This window comes from Salvelinus alpinus, chromosome 31, assembly GCF_045679555.1.
Source record: "Salvelinus alpinus chromosome 31, SLU_Salpinus.1, whole genome shotgun sequence".
Classification (NCBI taxonomy): domain Eukaryota; kingdom Metazoa; phylum Chordata; class Actinopteri; order Salmoniformes; family Salmonidae; genus Salvelinus; species Salvelinus alpinus.
This window is the reverse complement of record NC_092116.1, coordinates 18,002,945-18,021,704: the sequence shown is the minus strand read 5'-3', so window position 1 is coordinate 18,021,704 and position 18,760 is coordinate 18,002,945. Positions and strand designations below refer to the sequence as shown.

The 18,760-nt window shown below is 44.1% G+C and overlaps 1 protein-coding gene across 2 annotated transcripts; it reads right to left on the bottom strand.

Moving 5' to 3' along the window:
* Positions 1 to 9,606: 9,606 nt before the first annotated feature.
* lrp10 (low density lipoprotein receptor-related protein 10) lies at positions 9,607 to 17,774 on the bottom strand. 2 transcript variants are annotated; one of them, XM_071377747.1, is made up of 10 exons: positions 17,670 to 17,774; positions 16,703 to 16,908; positions 16,477 to 16,509; positions 15,711 to 15,855; positions 15,140 to 15,330; positions 14,272 to 14,918; positions 13,601 to 14,040; positions 13,259 to 13,453; positions 12,933 to 13,062; positions 9,607 to 11,762 (listed from the first exon to the last, which is right to left on the bottom strand). In XM_071377747.1, the coding sequence occupies exons 2-10, from the start codon at positions 16,749 to 16,751 to the stop codon at positions 11,133 to 11,135; spliced, it is 2,460 nt and encodes an 819-aa protein (XP_071233848.1). In that variant the 5' UTR covers positions 16,752 to 16,908; positions 17,670 to 17,774; the 3' UTR covers positions 9,607 to 11,132. The 2 variants fall into 2 exon arrangements, with proteins under 2 accessions (XP_071233848.1, XP_071233849.1); XM_071377748.1 differs by lacking the exon at positions 17,670 to 17,774 and adding an exon at positions 17,283 to 17,655.
* Between the last annotated feature and the right edge of the window lie 986 nt (positions 17,775 to 18,760).

Here is an 18,760-nt window from a genome sequence, read left to right as displayed (position 1 = left end):
CCTGTCTTGGAGCTCTACGGACAATTCCTACGACCTCGTGGCTTGGTTTTTGCTCTGAGATGCACTGTCAACTGTGGGACCTTATATAGACAGGTGTGTGCCTTTCATTTTCAATCAATTGAATTTACTATAGGTGTAAACAGGATGCACCTGAGCTCGATTTCGAGTCTGATAGCAAAGGGTCTGAATACTTATGTAAATAAGATATTTCTATTTATGTTTAATACATTTGCAAAAATTACTACAAACCTGTTACCACTTTGTCATTATGGGGTATTGTGTGTCAATTGATGAGGAAAAAAACAATTGAATCAATTTTAGAATAAGGCTGTAACGTATCAAAATGTGGAAAAATTCAAGGGGTCTGAATACTTTCCAAATACACTGTATATGTATATACTTACAACAAAAATATATGGGGAATTGGAAATGATACAGACAATTACATTGATGGAAGCTACAACCTATCTGCAATATTAAAGATGATCTACCCCCTAAAAACAACTACAAAAAACTATCCAGCTGTTGTCCCTTACTCTATCCCCACACCAGGCTCTGTGCTCGGCCCCCTCCAGCCAGTGTCCTGGAGGGGTGCAAGGTTGAACCGTACCATAGCTGGCTCTCCCTGGGCAGCACCCTGGACTCCCAGTAAGAGGACAGACCACTAGAACCTACTTCTCTCACTGAGTCAAGTACCCCGTACACTCTTAGTGGTGTTACACAGGGTCTTGATCTAAGATTGCAGTCTCCTTACTAATCAGAACAAATATACAAAACAAGAAACAGGTCATGGTACAACTTCTAGCAGGAGGAACAGATACTGACGTGATTGGCTAAACCGGTAGAGCAAATGTGAGTTGAAGAACATACTCTCTGGGAACCAACCAGGTCGACCTAAGCTAAGGTAATTAACTGCTTGTTGTAATACATAGATAAGGCATTGAGAGTTCAAGTGTTTTTGATGATTATTGATGTTTTATTGGAAAGACGTAAAGAAACTGTAATGACGTGTATAACTGTGTGCTTTGCAAACATTGAATAAAAAGTAGAAACTAGACCCAAAACCCTAGGGGAGAAAACACCTCTGACACTCCAAAATCTAGGGGAACAAGTCTAGTTTCTACACAAAAGACAATATATTGTAAAAGGTAAAGTTATTCTGTATTAATATTCAAGCAATATTAACCGACGGGTATAGGCATTAAATCGTAAATCGTGTGTCTAGATACAAGAATAATTGGGAACCCTATAGAGCAATGGCGAGGTGAAGAGTCTACTCTATAAAAGGTAAATAGGCATTCATTCGTAAATCGATTTACAACAGAGTTTATTATTTATGTCTAGATACAAGAGTCTTTGGAAACCCTATAGAGCTGAAGAGTCTACTCTTAGGGAACCCTATAGAGCAATGTCCAGCTGAAGAGTCTACTCTTAGGGAACCCTATAGAGCAATGTCCAGCTGAAGAGTCTACTCTTAGGGAACCAAAGATGCCTGGTAAAGGTACCACAAGAAGGAGGTTCTCTAAGTCTGATTAATATTATCTAAGATCCCAAAACAATAAACACTAAAAGGCAATTCTCAGAATTAAGGGCAGGAATAAACAACCCAGGTCAGTCCGGCGGACCTGTGAATCATCTGTTTGCCGGATGATATAAGAACTCGAGTGATACGACTTGTGTCACTCTTGACGGGGGACCCGGTAAGGTCTACTCAAAATCCCCTACCGCGACACTGCCACCACCTTTCCCAAAAGGTCTGGAGACCTGAGCAAAAAGTGGCATCTTGTAAGAGCTTTATATTGAACTTCCAATAGGATGCCTGCCGGGGCCCTGGTGAAATAGACAGCTGAGCCATGGTTGTGTGATGATCCGAAAACCCCACCAGGAGAATGGTAGCGCCCAACAGCCTATTGCTCCGATTCCTAGACATGTGAAACCGATCACGTCGGGCTGCACTCACCCTAGCCCCAAAAACCTTCACCCATGTATACTGTCTTGTGTTGGGGTGTTTAGTTCTCCAAACATCCACTAGGTCGAACTGATTAATGATGTCCCTTAACACTCCCACTGACACTGAATGAGGCTCTTCCCCATTTCTGTCTTTTGTAAAATCCATTGTACAGTTCCAGTCCCCTCCGACCACCAGCGTCTCCTCAGGCGCTACCTGTGAGAGTTCCTGTCTAAGACTCCCAAATAGAACCCCTCTTTCTCTCCCTGTGTTAGGCGCATACACATTTATAAAGACAAAACCCATGTTGTTAATTTCTGTTTAAACAACAAGCAGCCTACCCCTACACACCTCCTTTGAGGAGCAAATTTTTACAGACAGACCCGGTGCAAAAAGGACTGCCACCCCTGCACTAAGATTTGTCCCATGGCTCAACACATTTGCCCCTTTCCACCAGAGCCCCCAATCGACTTCATTCAACACATCACTATGTGTCTCCTGCAGAAACAACACTTGTACTTTTTGTTGTTTTACATATTCACCCAACACACTCCTCTTTCCCGCATCTCTGGCACCATTTATATTGAGCGATCCTACCCGAAGAGTCTCCATAAGAAGTGTGAGAAAAGCCAGCAAAGAAATAGACCAATAGCAAAGCTCAAAAAGCCCCAGTGTCAGAAAGAAAACATACATCTAAACAGTGTCTGAAGGTCGACCTTTACTCACTGTTGTGACCCACTTCCTCAACATAAACCATATCCTGGGTGAGAGGACACCATGCCCCTCATTTCTCATAGCATGTTGTACTGATCTTACAAATTTTATCGGATCAGAAAAAAAAGCCTCAAGATTAACTTTTTTCCCCTTGGTCTCATTCAGGAACCTTGTCAGTTCTCTCAACGTGTACTTAGCTTGAATGGCTGTCAGCTCCGGGCCCATTGAAGAGGAGACTGAAAAAAATAACCTGCCTCGATCCTGCTTCCTCTACACTCATTTTCCATAACCTGACTAGGCTCAGTCTCATCTACACCACCCTCCATGACCTTCCTAGACTCTGCGTCAGCTGCACTACCCTCCACAGCAGACTAGGCAAAGCCTCATCTACCCCACCATCGGTAGCCTGATTAGACCACAGCCTCATTTTTACCACTTTCCATAGCATGGACAGCCCTGCCTCATCTACACCACCCTCCATAGCATGACTAGGCTTAGCATCATCTCCACCACCCTCCATAGCATGACTAGGCCCAGCATCATCTACACTACCCGCCATAACCTGACTAGACCCAGTATCATCTACACCACCCTCCATAGCATGACTAGGCCCAGCCTCAGCTACCCCTCCATCTCTAGCCTGACTAGACCCAGCCTCCGCTATACCACCATCCATAGCCTGACTAGACCCAGCCTCAGCTACACCACCATCTCTTGCATGACTAGGCCCAGCCTCAGCTACCCCACCATCTCTAGCCTGACTAGGCCCAGCCTCAGCTACCCCACCATCTCTAGCCTGACTAGGCCCAGCCTCATCTACACCACCATCTCTTGCATGACTAGGCCCAGCCTCAGCTACCCCACCATCTCTAGCCTGACTAGGCCCAGTCTCATCTACACCGCCATCCCTGGCATGACTAGGCCCAGCTTCTGCTGTCTGCATCTCATTATCCCCTGCACTTTGACCTCGATTTCCCCCACTGGCGCTTGTACCCTCACCTTGTATACGGCCTTTATGTGGGCACCTAAAAAATCTTATGGCCCAAATCCCTACACTCAAAACACCGTAGACTATCTGTGCTGGCAAACCCTGCGTAGAGCCCCTCCCCATGCCTCACTTTAAAATGCACATTTAGCTGTTGCTCATTGTTATTCAGAAACATAAAAACTTGCCTCCGGAACGAAACAACGTGCTTAACGGCATCTGACTGAAAACCTGCCGACAGTACACGAAAACCGCTAGCAAACTTACCAAAACCACTCAGCTCTTTCCTAATTTGATCATCCGTAATAAACGGAGGCAAATTTGCAACTACCACTCTTGTCAATGGGGTAGAGAGGTGAAACTGGCACCAACACATCCCTTACAAATATTCCGCTAGCAATTAGCCTACCAACCAAATTTGCTCTTTTCATAAACACAACCACAGCTTTGTTCATTCTAGAAGCAGAATGTATAAATTCAGCTCCTACCTGTTCACCGACCGCTAGCAGAACCTCCTCAACCTTAACTCCATTCTCAGGAACACACCTGAATCCATGCTGTATCGACAGCGTCTCCTCCGCGCTAGGCTGAGAAGCCATCGCGCACACCACACCTTCCAAACCCCAGGAAACTTAGTCTGTCCTCTTCCACCCTAACTTTGAAACAACTGTGGATACCGCTAAAAACAAATATTGCATTAACCCTCTACCATAGAAAATAACATGTAAAGAAAAGAATCAAGAAAGTTAGTTAGGATAGAGCCCTCCACACCAAACACTCAAACTCCAAAAAATTCCCAGCATGCACTGCAAGAGAGAGAGCGAGACCCCTCACCTCTGCTCTACACTTGTCAGTGCTCTCTCTGTGTGTGAAGGTAAAGCAGGAAGTCTGTGTCAGGAAGTCCCGTCCCCTCAGGCCGTGTCATCGCCAGGTTTGGTGCATCAGGCTCTGGGTACACTGCACAGCCACTCATGTGATCATCTGGGATCTGTCAATCAACAATTGGTAAAGTGATAAGATTGAGATTGGTACATTTTTACTGGCAGCCTCTCTCCATGATCCAAGGACTACTCTCATTGTGCCAGACTGGGTTCAAATATCTTCTGTTGACATTTTCTGTATTTATTTATCTGTATACTGTATGTATGTATATTCTTTACTGCTCTAGGAATATAATTATTGTTTGGATAACCTTATTTACTATTACAATGTTATTGTAATATTTTTATTATTTTATTTTTTCACTCTTCATGCAATGCGCACTGCAGAGAATGCCGGAAAAATAAATATTTTAATGTTTGTTTATGTGTCAATTAATCCCATAACACAACATCAAAAAAATATATTAATTCATACTATACTAGTACTATAGCATATCTGGATGGTGTGAGTAAGAGTAAAATTAGCACACATTAGCAGCTAATTCGCATTTCATTTTTGAGGTGTTTAATAGTCACCTTGTCCTAAGAGATTTACACAGTTATCAAAACGTCACACCAGGGTAAGCCTACACGCAACACAGCCCTTATTTGAAGTGTTTCAAAAATGTATGGTGGAAAAACTATTGGAACCATTTCCTTGTTTGACCGCTAGGATTTATAGGTATTACGACTCATACTGTGGTACGCTATAGCAGTAGATAAGCAGATATACAGTACAGAATTATTAGACAAGACTTTATATATATATATATATATATATATATATATATATATATATATAAGTCAGACCTGTTGGCAGCGCTGGCGTTCCTCCAGATGAATTCACAGTACTTGTTGATGAGCAACAGACGACCAGGGACTCTGTTCACTGTAGAAACAGATATTTTCGAAATTATCACCACCATTAACACATAAACACACTCAAACATGCAATGACACACTCAAACATGCAATGACACAAAATAACACTAACATTCACTAACATTCATTAACAAAACCAATCATACACATAATACGATCATACAGTCAATCAACAGTAAATAAACAACAAAAAACACACAGCTAACAAAGACACTCGTGTCTTGTTAACATGACAGTAAGCTGGACACGATGCCAACAGCCTCCCTGACTACTAGCTAGCTCCAGTCTCTCTCAATTCAATTCAATTCAATTCAATTGACTTTATTGACATGGCAAGTTATTATTACTTACATTGTCAAAGTATACATATCGAAAAATATAAATAAAATATATATGTATATATATACACAAAATATATATATATTTATATATAAATAAATGGTGGGACTAACAGTAATAATAATAATAGTAGTGGACATGGGATTACCATTAATAACAGCTACAACAACAATATTAATCAGAACAACAATACATTAAAGCAACAGTAGTAGACCAGTGTCAACATGACTGAGAAGACACATGACCTGGTACGAAACACAAAACAAAACTAAGCTAAATGGGAAATATTATCAACATTACTTTGCATTTTTCACTGGCTGTCCCTCAGGCTGTGGCAGGAGGACACATTTTGGCTTTTCACCCAACAAATATTTGAATTTTTCTTCATCTTTTATAGTTTCAAAGTCTTTGTATTGAATTATAATTTTGGGAAAGAAATATGCTCTTAGGTCTGAGTATTTGTCACAGTGTAGTAGGAAATGCACTTCTGTCTCTACCTCTCCCCTGGAGCAGAGTGAGCACAGCCTGTCCTCTCTGGGCAGCCAGGTTTGTCTGTGACGACCGGTCTCTATAGCCAGACTGTGCTCACTGAGTCTGTACCTAGTCAATGTTTTCCTCAGTTTTCTATCAGTCACAGTGGTCAGATAGTCTGCCACCATGTACTGTCTGTTTAGAGCCAAATAGCATTGAAGTTTACTTTGATTTTTTGTGGTGTCTTTCCAATAGGTTATATATTTTTCTTTTTGTTTTGTGATGATTTGGTTGGGCCAGATTTTCTGAGGGCTGTCCCGAGGCTCTATGGGGTTGGTTTGGGTTGGTGAACTGAGCCTCAGAACCAGCTGGCTGAGGGGACTCTTCTCTGGTTTCATCTCTTGACATTGTTGAGCTGTGTGATGGAATGTTTTAGGGTCACTTGTTTTTAGATGGTTGTAAAATTTGATGGCTCTTTTTTCTATTCGAATGAGGAGGGGATATTGGCCCAATTCTGCCCTACATGCGTTATTTGGAGTTTTTCTTTGTACTTGCAATACAGTCTTGCAAAACTCTGCATGCAATACTTCAATTGGATGTTTGTCCCATTTAGTAAATGCATTATTAGAGAGTGGACCCCATACTTCACTGCCATATAGAGCAATTGGTTCTATAACTGATTGAAAAATTTTGAGCCAGATTCTAATTGGAATTTCAATTTTGATGTTCCTTTTAATGGCATAGAATGCTCTTCTTGCTTTGTCTCTCAGCTCATTCACAGCCATGTGAAAGCTACCTGTGTTGCTGATATTTAGTCCTAGATATGTGTAGTTTTTGGTGTGTTCTAATAGAACTGTGTTCAAATAGAATTTATATTTGTCATCCTTATTTCCGGACCTTTTTTGGAATATCATTATATTTGTTTTTTTTGGGTTAACGGTCAGAGCCCAAGTCTGACAGAACCTGTGAAGATGATCTAGGTGTTGCTGTAACCCCTCTTTAGTGGGAGACAGCAGCACCAGGTCATCTGCGTACAGCAGACACTTGATTTCAGTGTTGTGTAGGGTGATACCAGGTGCTGTCGATTCTTCTAATGTTTTTGCCAATTCATTCATGTAGATGTTAAATAATGTTGGACTTATTGGGCAGCCCTGTTTCACTCCCCGCCCCTGAGAGAAGAAGTCTGTTTGCTTGTTGCCAATTTTAACCGCACATTTGTTTTTAGTGTACATTGATTTAATAAAATCATATGTTTTCCCTCCAATACCACTTTCTATTAGTTTATAAAAAAGACCTTCGTGCCAAATTGAATCAAATGCTTTCTTGAAATCTACAAAACACGAGTAGATTTTGCCTTTGTTTTGGTTAACTTGTTTATCAATTAGAGTGTGGAGGGTGTAAATGTGGTCTGTTGTACGATAATTTTTTAGAAATCCAATCTGGCTTCTGCTCAGGACGTTGTGTTCGTCAAGGAAATGATGTAGTCTGCTATTTATAATACTGCAGAGAATTTTCCCCAAGTTGCTGTTAACGCATATTCCTCTGTAATTATTTGGGTCAAATTTGTCTCCATTTTTATAGATTGGTGTGATCAGTCCCTGGTTCCAAATATCGGGGGAAATACCTGCAGTGAGGATAATGTTGAAGAGTTTGAGTATAGCCAATTTGAATTTGTGGTCTGTATATTTGATCATTTCATTTAAAATCCCATCAGCACCACAGGCCTTTTTGGGTTGGAGATTGCATATTTTTTCCAATAATTCTTCTTCTGTAATTGGGGTATCCACAGGATTCTGATAGTCTTTGACTGCTAATTCAAGGATTTGTAATTTTTCTTGTATATCTTTTTGTTCTGGGCTCTTTGTTATATTGCTGTAGAGGTTTGCAAAGTGATTTCTCCACATATCCCCATTTTGGATAGCCAACTCCTCATGATGAGGTTTGTTTAATTTATTCCAATTCTCCCAGAAGTGGTTTGATTCTATGGATTCCTCAATTCCATCCAGCTGATTTCTAATGTGCTGTTCCTTTTTTGTTCTTAGGGTGCGTTTGTATTGCTTCAGTGTTTCCCCATATTGAAGGCGTATATTTTTGTTTGTATATATTCTCTCTCTCTCTCTCCACGTGAGACAGGGCAGGGCTCTCCCGCTGAACCCAGGTGTGGATCCTGATTGGCTGTATGATCCTGAGTGCAGGGTGTGTGGGTGGAGCCATCTCTCTGAGCTTTCTGTTGTGTCTCTGGGATGGAGGATGTTGAGGTTACGTCTCCAGGGTGAGTCTGACTTCTAGATTCATCTGTATCCTCTGAACTTGTGAGTTTGTGGCCCAGTGATTTTAGGGTGAGGTCCATGTTGATCAGTGGGTGTGGTGACCACTGTGACTGACTGCTGAACCTCATCAAAGATACATTTCTCTAGAGCACCAGGAAGCCATATGCCCACAACCACCACCATCATCCACACCCATGGCCTGCTGAGGGAGAGGGGTGAAGCCATAATCTTAGCCCCTCCACAGGAGTCACATCTGGGGGAGAGATGAAAGAGATGGGATCTATAGGAGTGACTTCAGTATGACATCAGCCACAGGACATTGGTGGCACGTTAATTGGGGAGGCGGGCTTGTGGTAATGGTTGGAGTGGAATAGGTGGCATGGTATCAAATACATGGTTTCCACATGGTTTCCATGTGTTTGATGCCATTCCATTTGCTCTGTTCTGGCCATTATTATGAGCCGTCCTCCCCTCTGCAGCCTCCCTTGACATCATCTGTAGATATATGACAGGCTCCAAGAGAATCCTAAATGAATTGGGGGGAAAGATAAGGAGCATTGATAGGGTCTATGAGTGGTTCTCTCCTCCCCCGTTAAGAGTAGGCTGATGATAATGGAGTCATTCAGTGATTTTGGAGAGAAATCCATATCTCTGGCCAACTACTGCATTTTCACAGTCCACTTGGTCACTAATGCACATAGTTGCCGTCAAAAACCGAGAGCTGAATGTTCTACATGTCATCTTTATCAGTAAATTGCGAGACCCCCCCCCCCCGACTCCCTTCACTCTTCTAGTTCTTCAAAAGTCACAACCATTCCTTTGCACTGGTCTGTCCCTCATCTTCCTTTGACACCCAGGTATTTAATCCACTTGAATTGTCATGGCACCCCAGGGGTCTTCTGGAGAAATGGATGTCACATGTCTTTGATACATTCCCAGGAGACAGAACAATGGCGCTGACAACCTCCTCATCGAAAAATGCCACCTCTTCTCTGCTTTTCCTAAGATTGCCTTTATATTTCTTTCACACATCTCTCTCTCTCTCTTTCTTAAACACAATAAAAGCTAGAGTCCAAGTAAAAGTGCAAATTGTTTAATCTCTGTGGATTTCTCCACATCTTTGCTATGTACAGTGAAATAGACCCTAGTAAAATCACTCTCTCCAACCTTATCACTACATTGCAAGTTTTAAACATATCCTCATCCTCCAACCACTATGTTTAATTGAATACATTCAGTACAACCCAGGCAAACAGAACAACAATTTAAGATTTTTTAAAAGTACATTTCTGGAGGATAAAAGCGGAAAAACTAATAAAAGATACGATGTAAAAATGGCAGACTAAAAAGTCTCTTAATTTGCTATATGTTCATTGTGTCAACGCGTGGTAGAGTGGATTCCATTCACAAAGGGCTGAGAATTTAAGTCGGGGTTGTTGTGACCGTGGGGCCTCGTCTTTCTGTGTGCGGTTGTGCACTTCACAGGTCTAACCCAGCCTCAGGCACCAAGAGAGATTGTCTTGTGAGCCGAGACACAATTTGTCTACTAGAGAACTACATTATAAAACATTCATACATCACACTTGCAAGTGCATACGCAAACTATACACATCAGTTATGCCATATGTACACTAACCAGGAGGGTCCCCAAAAATTATTGCCAGCTTGCAGAATTGACATGCAATTTATCCATTATGAAAGCAATATAAAACACAGTCTTGTGCGTGAGAAGGTGGGTGTTCCTTTTTGTCCACATGTTTGGGACAGTGTGTACAGTATGTGTGTCATCATTCAAATTCATCAACTGTAGCAAGCTTCTGAAAAGGCACTTAAATGGTGGATGAGAACTATACATGGGATAGTGTCTACACAGGACATCTACATATTCTTACACTGGCCCCCATATGCTCACCCTCACATGACGCATTCACACATATGCTGTCACACAAAGTCATTAACTCTTCATGTGTTAAAACCAATCATTCACTTGACAGTAAATTATATATTATAAACCGGGTGGTTTGAGCCCTGATTGCTGATTGGCTGAAAGCCGTGGTATATCAGACTGTACACCACGTGTATGACAAAATATTTATTTCTACTGCTCTAATTACGTTGGTAACAAGTTCATAATAGCAATAATGAACCTCTGGGGTTTGTGGTATATGGCCAATATACCACGGCTATGGGCTGTATCCAGGCACTTCGTGTTGCGTCCTGCATAAGAACAGCCCTTAGCCGTGGTATATTGGCCATATACCACAAACCCCAGAGGTGCCTAATTGCTTAAATTAGATCATGAGGCGGAGATTTTCTGTGCAAAGTTCACCTCTTTCAGACTATATCTGGATAAGTGCACATCCAACACACAAATACACTACACACACACACACAAATACACACACTTTCTCTAGGAGTTTCCACACTCAATAACATAAAAGCATTGAATATTAGATTCCTTTAGTCAGTTCAAACCATCCAACCCAATGCAATTCCAAGGCACCAGACCAGCACAGATAGAGAGAGAGAGAGAGAGAGAGAGAGGGAGCCTTGCAGTGCTCCTGTGCTTGAGTCATCATTTAGGGAAGGGGTGTTGGATCAAGTCAGGGGTCGAGTGTAAGCAGGGGCACGTCGTCCTCTGGGGTTGTGTCCTCGGAGAGGGGGATAAGTAGCACCTCGTCCTCCGAAGAGGAGGAAGAGAAAGAGGGGGATGTGGAGAGGGGCAGTGAGTTGGTGGGGGAGGAGGAAGGGGAGGAGCGGAAGCGAGAGATAGTGCGCCCCAAAGAGTGGAAGAGAGAGGCTAGGGAGGGGCTGCTGGGTGTGGGGGGGACAGCCACCGGAGGGCTCTGGGGGGTGGCTGGGGTAGAGACAATGGGTGGAGGGAGTAGAGTGGGTGGAGGAAGGAAGTGGGGGGGTGGTGGTGGCTGGTACTGCACTGTCTGTGGGACCAAGCCTAGTTTCTGTGGCAATGGCAGATTGACGGCTTCCACAGCCAATGAGGTGGTGGCGGGAGTTGATTGACTGGGATCCACACCAGTGGAGGGGGCCTCTGTCAGCTGGGGGGCAGAGCTGGATGGCTGGGAGGGCCTGGAGGCGGATCTGGGGATTAGGCCCCATCTCCGCATGCGACGGACAGCCCGGCGGATGAATCGGGGACGGCGTCGGCGTCGTGGAGAGTTAGAAGTATCCTGTCTGAGAAGCTGGAGAAAACCTCTCAGAGAAAGAGAGGAAGACTGATAGAGCGAGAGAGGAGAGAGAGAGACAAAGACGAGTAGAGAAGAGCACAAGAAAAAAAGATAACCACCTTGAGATTTCAGTTGTATTTAAAGACTATAGTAATAAAATGACTTACCATCATGAAATGATGACTTTATTATTTGAATTAGATCACTCGAGGGGACCATTAAACAAAGCTACAACACTGAACACAGAGAGCATATTGTTTTAGCTAACCCTCTTTCCCTCCTTCAGCTGTCTACAGCAGCTAATCAGACTATGGTGTAGTGAGGGGCTCCATTGTGTTGTCTGGGGTAACTCAATCTATCAAATCCCGCTCCTGCTATTGCTGTCACACAGCTCTAGGATCAGGTCCCCCCTGGTCATATAATACTATTAATTTTGTCTAGAAGGCTAGACTGATCCTAGATCAGTACTCCTACAGGCCCCAGTGTAACTCAAATCTATGAGATAACACCCTCCTGATGCTGCCATACTACAGCCTGATTCAGCCTGAGTATAATGGAGTCATTCAGGAGGGTCTGACTGAACCTTCTGAGACAACAGTGCTTCTGGTAAGTAGGAGATACAAGGCTAGTCTATTGAAGAGCCAGATGAGTAATACGTTCCAATCTACTGTAGGTTAACGGGATGCCCTTGTAAAGCAACCAATGGAGTGAAGTAATTTAATTTCTAAATCCAATACAAATCCAATTTGAATATGCACCGGCTATTCATATTATGAAGGAGCATTGATAGGATCTGAGTGGGTCTCTCCTCTCCCATTAAGAGTAGGATGAGGTTGCCCCTGATCTAAGAACAGTATTTATGTAGTAGTGCATGCTGCCACCATACTACAGCCTGATGATAATGGAGTGATTCAGTGAAGCTGGTAGCTAGTAGGATAAACAAGGCTAGTGGTGAACAGTCAGAGGACATAGGGATGTACTGAGGACCTTTCAAATCGACTGTAAGTTAGTGGAGGATTCCCTTGTAAAGGAAGGACACCCAAGAATGGAAATATCTCAAGTTGTCAGTTGTTTGAGGACTTCCATTCATTGTGCTCTAATCACAGAGGGACACAGTTGCCTTTAGTTTCTGATCCAATGACAGTTTAGCATTTTCCCCATTAATGGTTAGTATGAGGATCGGGAGAGGGTTAGCTGATTCTAGACCTGTGCGCTCACCTCGTTGGGGTTCTCCGTGGGGAAGTCCTCCACTGGAGGGATGATGCCCTGGGCGATCAATTGACCATAGGAGGGAGGGGCCTGCTGCTGGATTAGTTCCGCCTCCTGGCGGCTGATTGGCGCAAACATACTGCAGGAGAGAAACAAGGTAGAAACATCTCAACACATACATGGGGGTCAGGTCAAACACAATAAACGTTGGTTTGGACAGAGATATTTCTTCGTATTCTGGAGACAGATCAAGATCATTTGCGGTGTTTTTTTTTGTGTATTTTGGTGAAGCATCAACAGGCGTAAAGCTGAGGTGTGAGGTGAATAAGGGGTACCTGTATTCTCGGGTCCGCAGTGAGTAGAGCTTGCAGGTGCAGCCCATAGCGATGACCAGCAGCAGCCCACAGACCAGGCTGCCCACGGTTGCCGCGGTGATGACCTTTCGAGGCAGGGTCATGGTGCAGTTCATCTCGTCTGTCCCGTCCTTACAGTCCACCTGGCCGTCACAACTCCAGCTCTCAAACACACACCTGGGGAAGAGACACACACCGTCAGGGTGGTGATTTCTCACAAACACCCAAAAACCAAAACACACACACACACATATCAAACTAAATATCATACAGTAATGGGTGCACACACACATATCAAAACACACACACACCCCTATTCACTACCTGTTGCTGTCGCAGTGGAAGGTCCCAGGTTGACATATGGTACAGTCTTTTTCGTCGCTCCCGTCAGCACAGTACAGCTGGTAGTTACACCTCTCCTTGGCAGGGAAGCACACCGGACGCCCTATGAAGTTATGACCCGCCAGCACCGCCCGCTGCCCCACCCCTCCGCAAGCAAACTGGTCCCTGGGACACCCCCTGCATCCCGCCTCATCATGCCCTGTCTCAGGACAGTCCCAGCGCCCGTCACACTTCTGTTCCTGGGTGTAGCAGCCCCCCGCGGCACCCCCACATTTACCCTCCCAGGGGGGGCAGTAGCCCCCGACACGGTAGGTGGCGTTGAAGCCCAGCCCCTCTGAGCCGGGGAGCGTGCGATAGGTCAGGGAGAGAAGGCCGGTCCGGGACTCGACCTGGATGGCTTTGTAACTGGACTCGCTGGTGATCTGTCAGAGGAAAATGGACAGGGTGATTAGATTGAGTAAATTAACTTGGGTAACAGAACTGGACAGTATTGTGACAGATGACAAATTCCAGATGTAGAAGTTGGTTTTAACCACAGATCGAGGATCAGACTACCCTACTACCAATCCTAGGGGAATAAAAATATATGACCCTGTATCAGTTTGTTAGGGGAAACTTCTATTAAACACATACCCAGATCCACTAACACTTACAGTTTTGATGAGCTCCCCGGTGCCCTGCTGTCTGTTGGTGATGGTGACCGTGTCTCCAGGCCCCAGTTCCAGCAGCTGCAGGTCCAGCTTCAGAGGCCTGGAGTCCTGTGGGTCCAGGGTCCACACACAGAACAGAGGGGGGCCCTTGATGGAAGGAGGGGCGAACGTCCCATAGAAGGTTTGGAGGAGGCCGCCACATGGCCACTCAATGGGGGCCCGGGTCACACCGGGACTGGGGTGGGCTCTATGAGGCTCGGGGCTGGGGAGTTGACGAGGCAGGAACTCCCAGTAGTCCTCTATAGGATTATCTGTCTCCTTTACCTTGGTGTAGTCCCCATCCTCCTCTACTTCCTTCTCTTCTTTCTCCACCTCAACCGGTGCCGTTTCCCAATCCCTCCCCCCGTTCTTCTCTCTTCCTGTCTCCCCCTCACTCTCTCTCTCTATGTAGGACTCTGGTGTGGTGGTGGTCGCCACTACTTTGTCGTGCTCAGGATCCAGGATCTCGATCTCTCCATCACAGTCCTGCTCGTCTGTTCCCAGCCCCATCCCTTCACCCAGACACTCTGTCCGGCCGTTACAGCGCCAGGACAAGGGCAGGCAGCGCCCGCCCAAACACTCAAAGTCCACCACCGGACATTCACCAGAGTCTAGAGAGAGCGAGAGCGAGAGCAGGAGAGAGAGAGAGAGAGCGGAGTGGGAGAGAGACCAAGAGGGCAAGCGAGATGAACAGGGGGAAATGGTGGGAGAGGGAGGAGAGTTTATATTCCTTTTAGCTATATTGTAATTCCTGGTCCTCAAATATGGTTAAAACTAGTTTACTATGTCCTTTCTCATGATGAACAAGTGATGTAAAATCCTGCCACCATACCTCTGACGTAGCCCAGGCAGAATGCAGAGACGGGGAATAAGTGTGGCAGGAAGTGGTGTGTCACTGTAATGTTCCCCCCCATCAACTCCATGGGCTTTGGCAGGTCGGAACCACATAAGGTAATGGGCTTGCCAGTTGATGACGTCACCGAGACCCATTCCTTCTTACAGCGTGTAGAAAACTGGGAGAAACTAAAAGAACGACGGGTGAAAAGAGATACAAACAAGCAGTGAGCAAATTATCAAAAACAAAATGGCTATGAAGCCATGTTCTTCACATGATGTGACCTTTCTGAGGTCCAGTCCAGACACAACCTCTACTCCCTGCCCCCGAGGAACTGTCAATCTGAAGGTATTGGATAAGTATAATTAAACAACATATTAGTAGTGTCACCTTGTCCACAGAGTCTTGATGGAATTTCCATCCTATTTCTAACACCTCCCCAATCCCTTCAGATCTAACCAAGTGCCAAGAGGGTTAGAGACTGGAGGTAGTTGAGGGACAAACGTTGCACCCTGACCCCACCGAATAAGCCCCTGGGGGGATAAGACAGTGAGTGGGCAGACATTACCTGAGGATAACGGGCTCTCCTACGTGTGCCTTGATAATCCAACTACAGTTGAACGGCCGTGGGCGATAGGACCAGCTGTGGTGGACGGAGCTTCTGATCTCTCCCCTCTGGGCTTCCAGGACTTGAGGAGATTGTCCACAATGAGCTGGAAGAGAGGACAGTGAACTACTTTAGACTCCTGGGTTGTGTTCATTAGGGAGAGAACAGGAGTGAAATAGGCAGGTGCTACCTAAACTTGTCCAATAAAAATTCTGATTTTAGTTTTCTGTTTCAAAACTTTTTGCTGCGGTGTGCCCTGCTAAACATGACCCTGATAAATGCAACGGCTTGGTGCTGAAACTGTTGAGACACCGTGCACTATACCACAACATGCACACTAAACCAAAACCACATCAGGCACAGCTAAAAAATAATGGAGCTGTAGTGCACTTCCAACAGAGTTTGCACTTATTCGAAGGGCACTTAACAGGAGTCGACTGTAACAGAATATTAGCAGGACCTTCTCTTCATAACCTTGAGTTAGCCAACTCATGATATTGGTATATGCCCTGTCTAGAGGAATCCCAGTAGTATCAACAAGACAAAACGCATTTCAATATTTGAGCGTCACAAAAATGTGACAGAACGGGTTGTGCCACAGCTGATTCTTACAATTACTGTTTAGACTGCCACACCTACTTTGTTGATCAGACGGGAGAGAGACAGACAGGTCCCTTTCATAAAATGAATAGAGGCATTTGTAAGAGTTGGGGGGTAGTTATCTTACCAGTACTGGAGGCCAGCTCCAGGCTGCTGTAGGCTGTGAATCAACAGGAAAAACTGAGTTATGCAGGTCTGAACAGGGCCTTACTAAAGATCTGTCTGGTATTTGTATGTGGTGCAGTTGACAGTTGAAACTAGCTACACACTGTTTGTAATAGTTGTATGCCCTAAAGTGCCATGGTGTCTTGACATCTTCAGACAGACAGACACACATTCATAATAAAACTCACCAGTTACAAACAAAACATTGAGGACACAAAGGTTGAAAGAGGCAGTCATTCTGACGATAGTGCTCCTCTGAAATACAGGTGCTCATGAAAGAAAAAGAAGAGTTGAAAAGAAAGAAAAGTAGAATAGAAAAACATCTAGGTCAGATCCCTCAGTCCTCCTTGCAGAATGACCCCATCGTCACTGACTTGTCTTTCAGGAAGACAATCTAAGAAAATAAAAAGATAAAACCTATTCAACATAAAGAGTTATTTTGACTAGCCTGGTCCCAGATCTGTTTGTGATGTCTTGTCAACTCCTATGGTCATTGTCACCATACACCCCCCCCCCCCCCAAAAAAAGACCATAAGAGTTATCTGGGACCAGGCTACATTGTTACAGGAGCAGGAGGGAATTACTTTCAAACAACATACAGAAATGTACTTGCCTTAGCCTCTAGATATGACAGCAAGGTATTTAAGGTAGTTCGGTATAGCTAGCTAAGCATTGTTGAGGTTATGCCGATCTATTTGTATCGAGAACACATACACAGCAATTTCCTGCCTCCCAAGGTAATGACGTTATGTTGTAGCGATGACTTACCAGCAACCCAATCCTTATCCTAACCACAAAAATGCTTGAGGTTTTCAATTAGGTGATTTTCTATGCCATTTTAACTCCGGGTGAGCTGAAATAATTCACACCAGACTTATCTAGGCCTCCTGAATCCTCGCCCCCGCAAACTTCCTTGAAGAGGAAGGGTAAAGCAGCAGCTGCTTCGCTCTCTCGTCCTGTCTGTGTTGTGCGGCTAGCATGCTAATGCTAACGCTGGCTTAACTAACTAACTTCTTCCTTGTAACGTTTCCTGAACGTGCCACGCGATAAAAAAGCATTGAAATATACCTACAAACACTCTGGTGAACATATACATTACAAACGGCGATACATGATGTATATAAATGCCTGTAACAACTAAATTAGCAACCTTACCCTTTCTGTCGTCTTTCTTGTTGACAGGCAGAGTTCTGTGCAACTTCCGTATTGTTTTAGTTGAATGACATGAGAGGGTGTAGCGCTACTGCCAGCAGATGGCGCTATTATTTCTTACGGCGTTTATCACTAGCTGCTGTCCAGGCGAGAGCGGGGGCGGTGCGAGGGGCTTGGGCTGTCACAGCAGCGCCTCAAACTCCAAACAATCAAATCATTGTCACGAGTATTTTCTCTGATTTATATTTAACCATCATTGTTTGCTACTTGGTCCCTCTATCCACAATGTCTTTGCTATAGAGTTAATGGTGTGAATTAATGTTATCATGTTTCACCACCAGGTGTCAGAATAGAGTAGGCTAATGATATGATCCCTCAAATCTTAGGGGCCTTTTATTATAGCAGACGGCCTTGCATCTGATACAATGTGACATTCTTTGCATTAACATTAGTGGTTGTATAATCAGAAAGGTAACATGCTGAATTCATTGTTGATACATTTAGGCTAGGGACTGAGACAACGGCGATTGAAATTAAATGAATAGTGAAATGTCTGCCTAACTTCTTGTAGTTCTTTTTGACAGTTTACATTATCCTGGGCTGTTATTTTAATTTATTATGATTAATGAATGTTCATATTTATACAGCTGCAGAGTCTACAGCTGTTTCTTTACCTCACTGAAATAGGCTTCACATCTGGAAGAGGGAGGAACTTCCTCTCTCTCTTTATCTCAATTCAATTTCAATTCTCTCTCAATTTTTTTTTTATGATGTTAAACTCTTTAACCGCAGCTCTGGCATCTTCCCCAATATTTGGAACCAAGGACTGATCACCCCAATCCACAAAACTGGAGACAAATTTGACCCCAATAACTACCGTGGGATATGCGTCAACAGCAACCTTGTGAAAATCCTCTGCATTATCATTAACTCGTACATTCAGACAGACTCGTACATTCCTCAGCAAAAACAGTGTACTGAGCAAATGTCAAATTGGCTTTTTACCAAATTACCATACGAAAGACCACGTATTCACCCTGCACACCCTTATTGACAAACAAACAAACCAAATCAAAGGCAAAGTCTTCTCATAC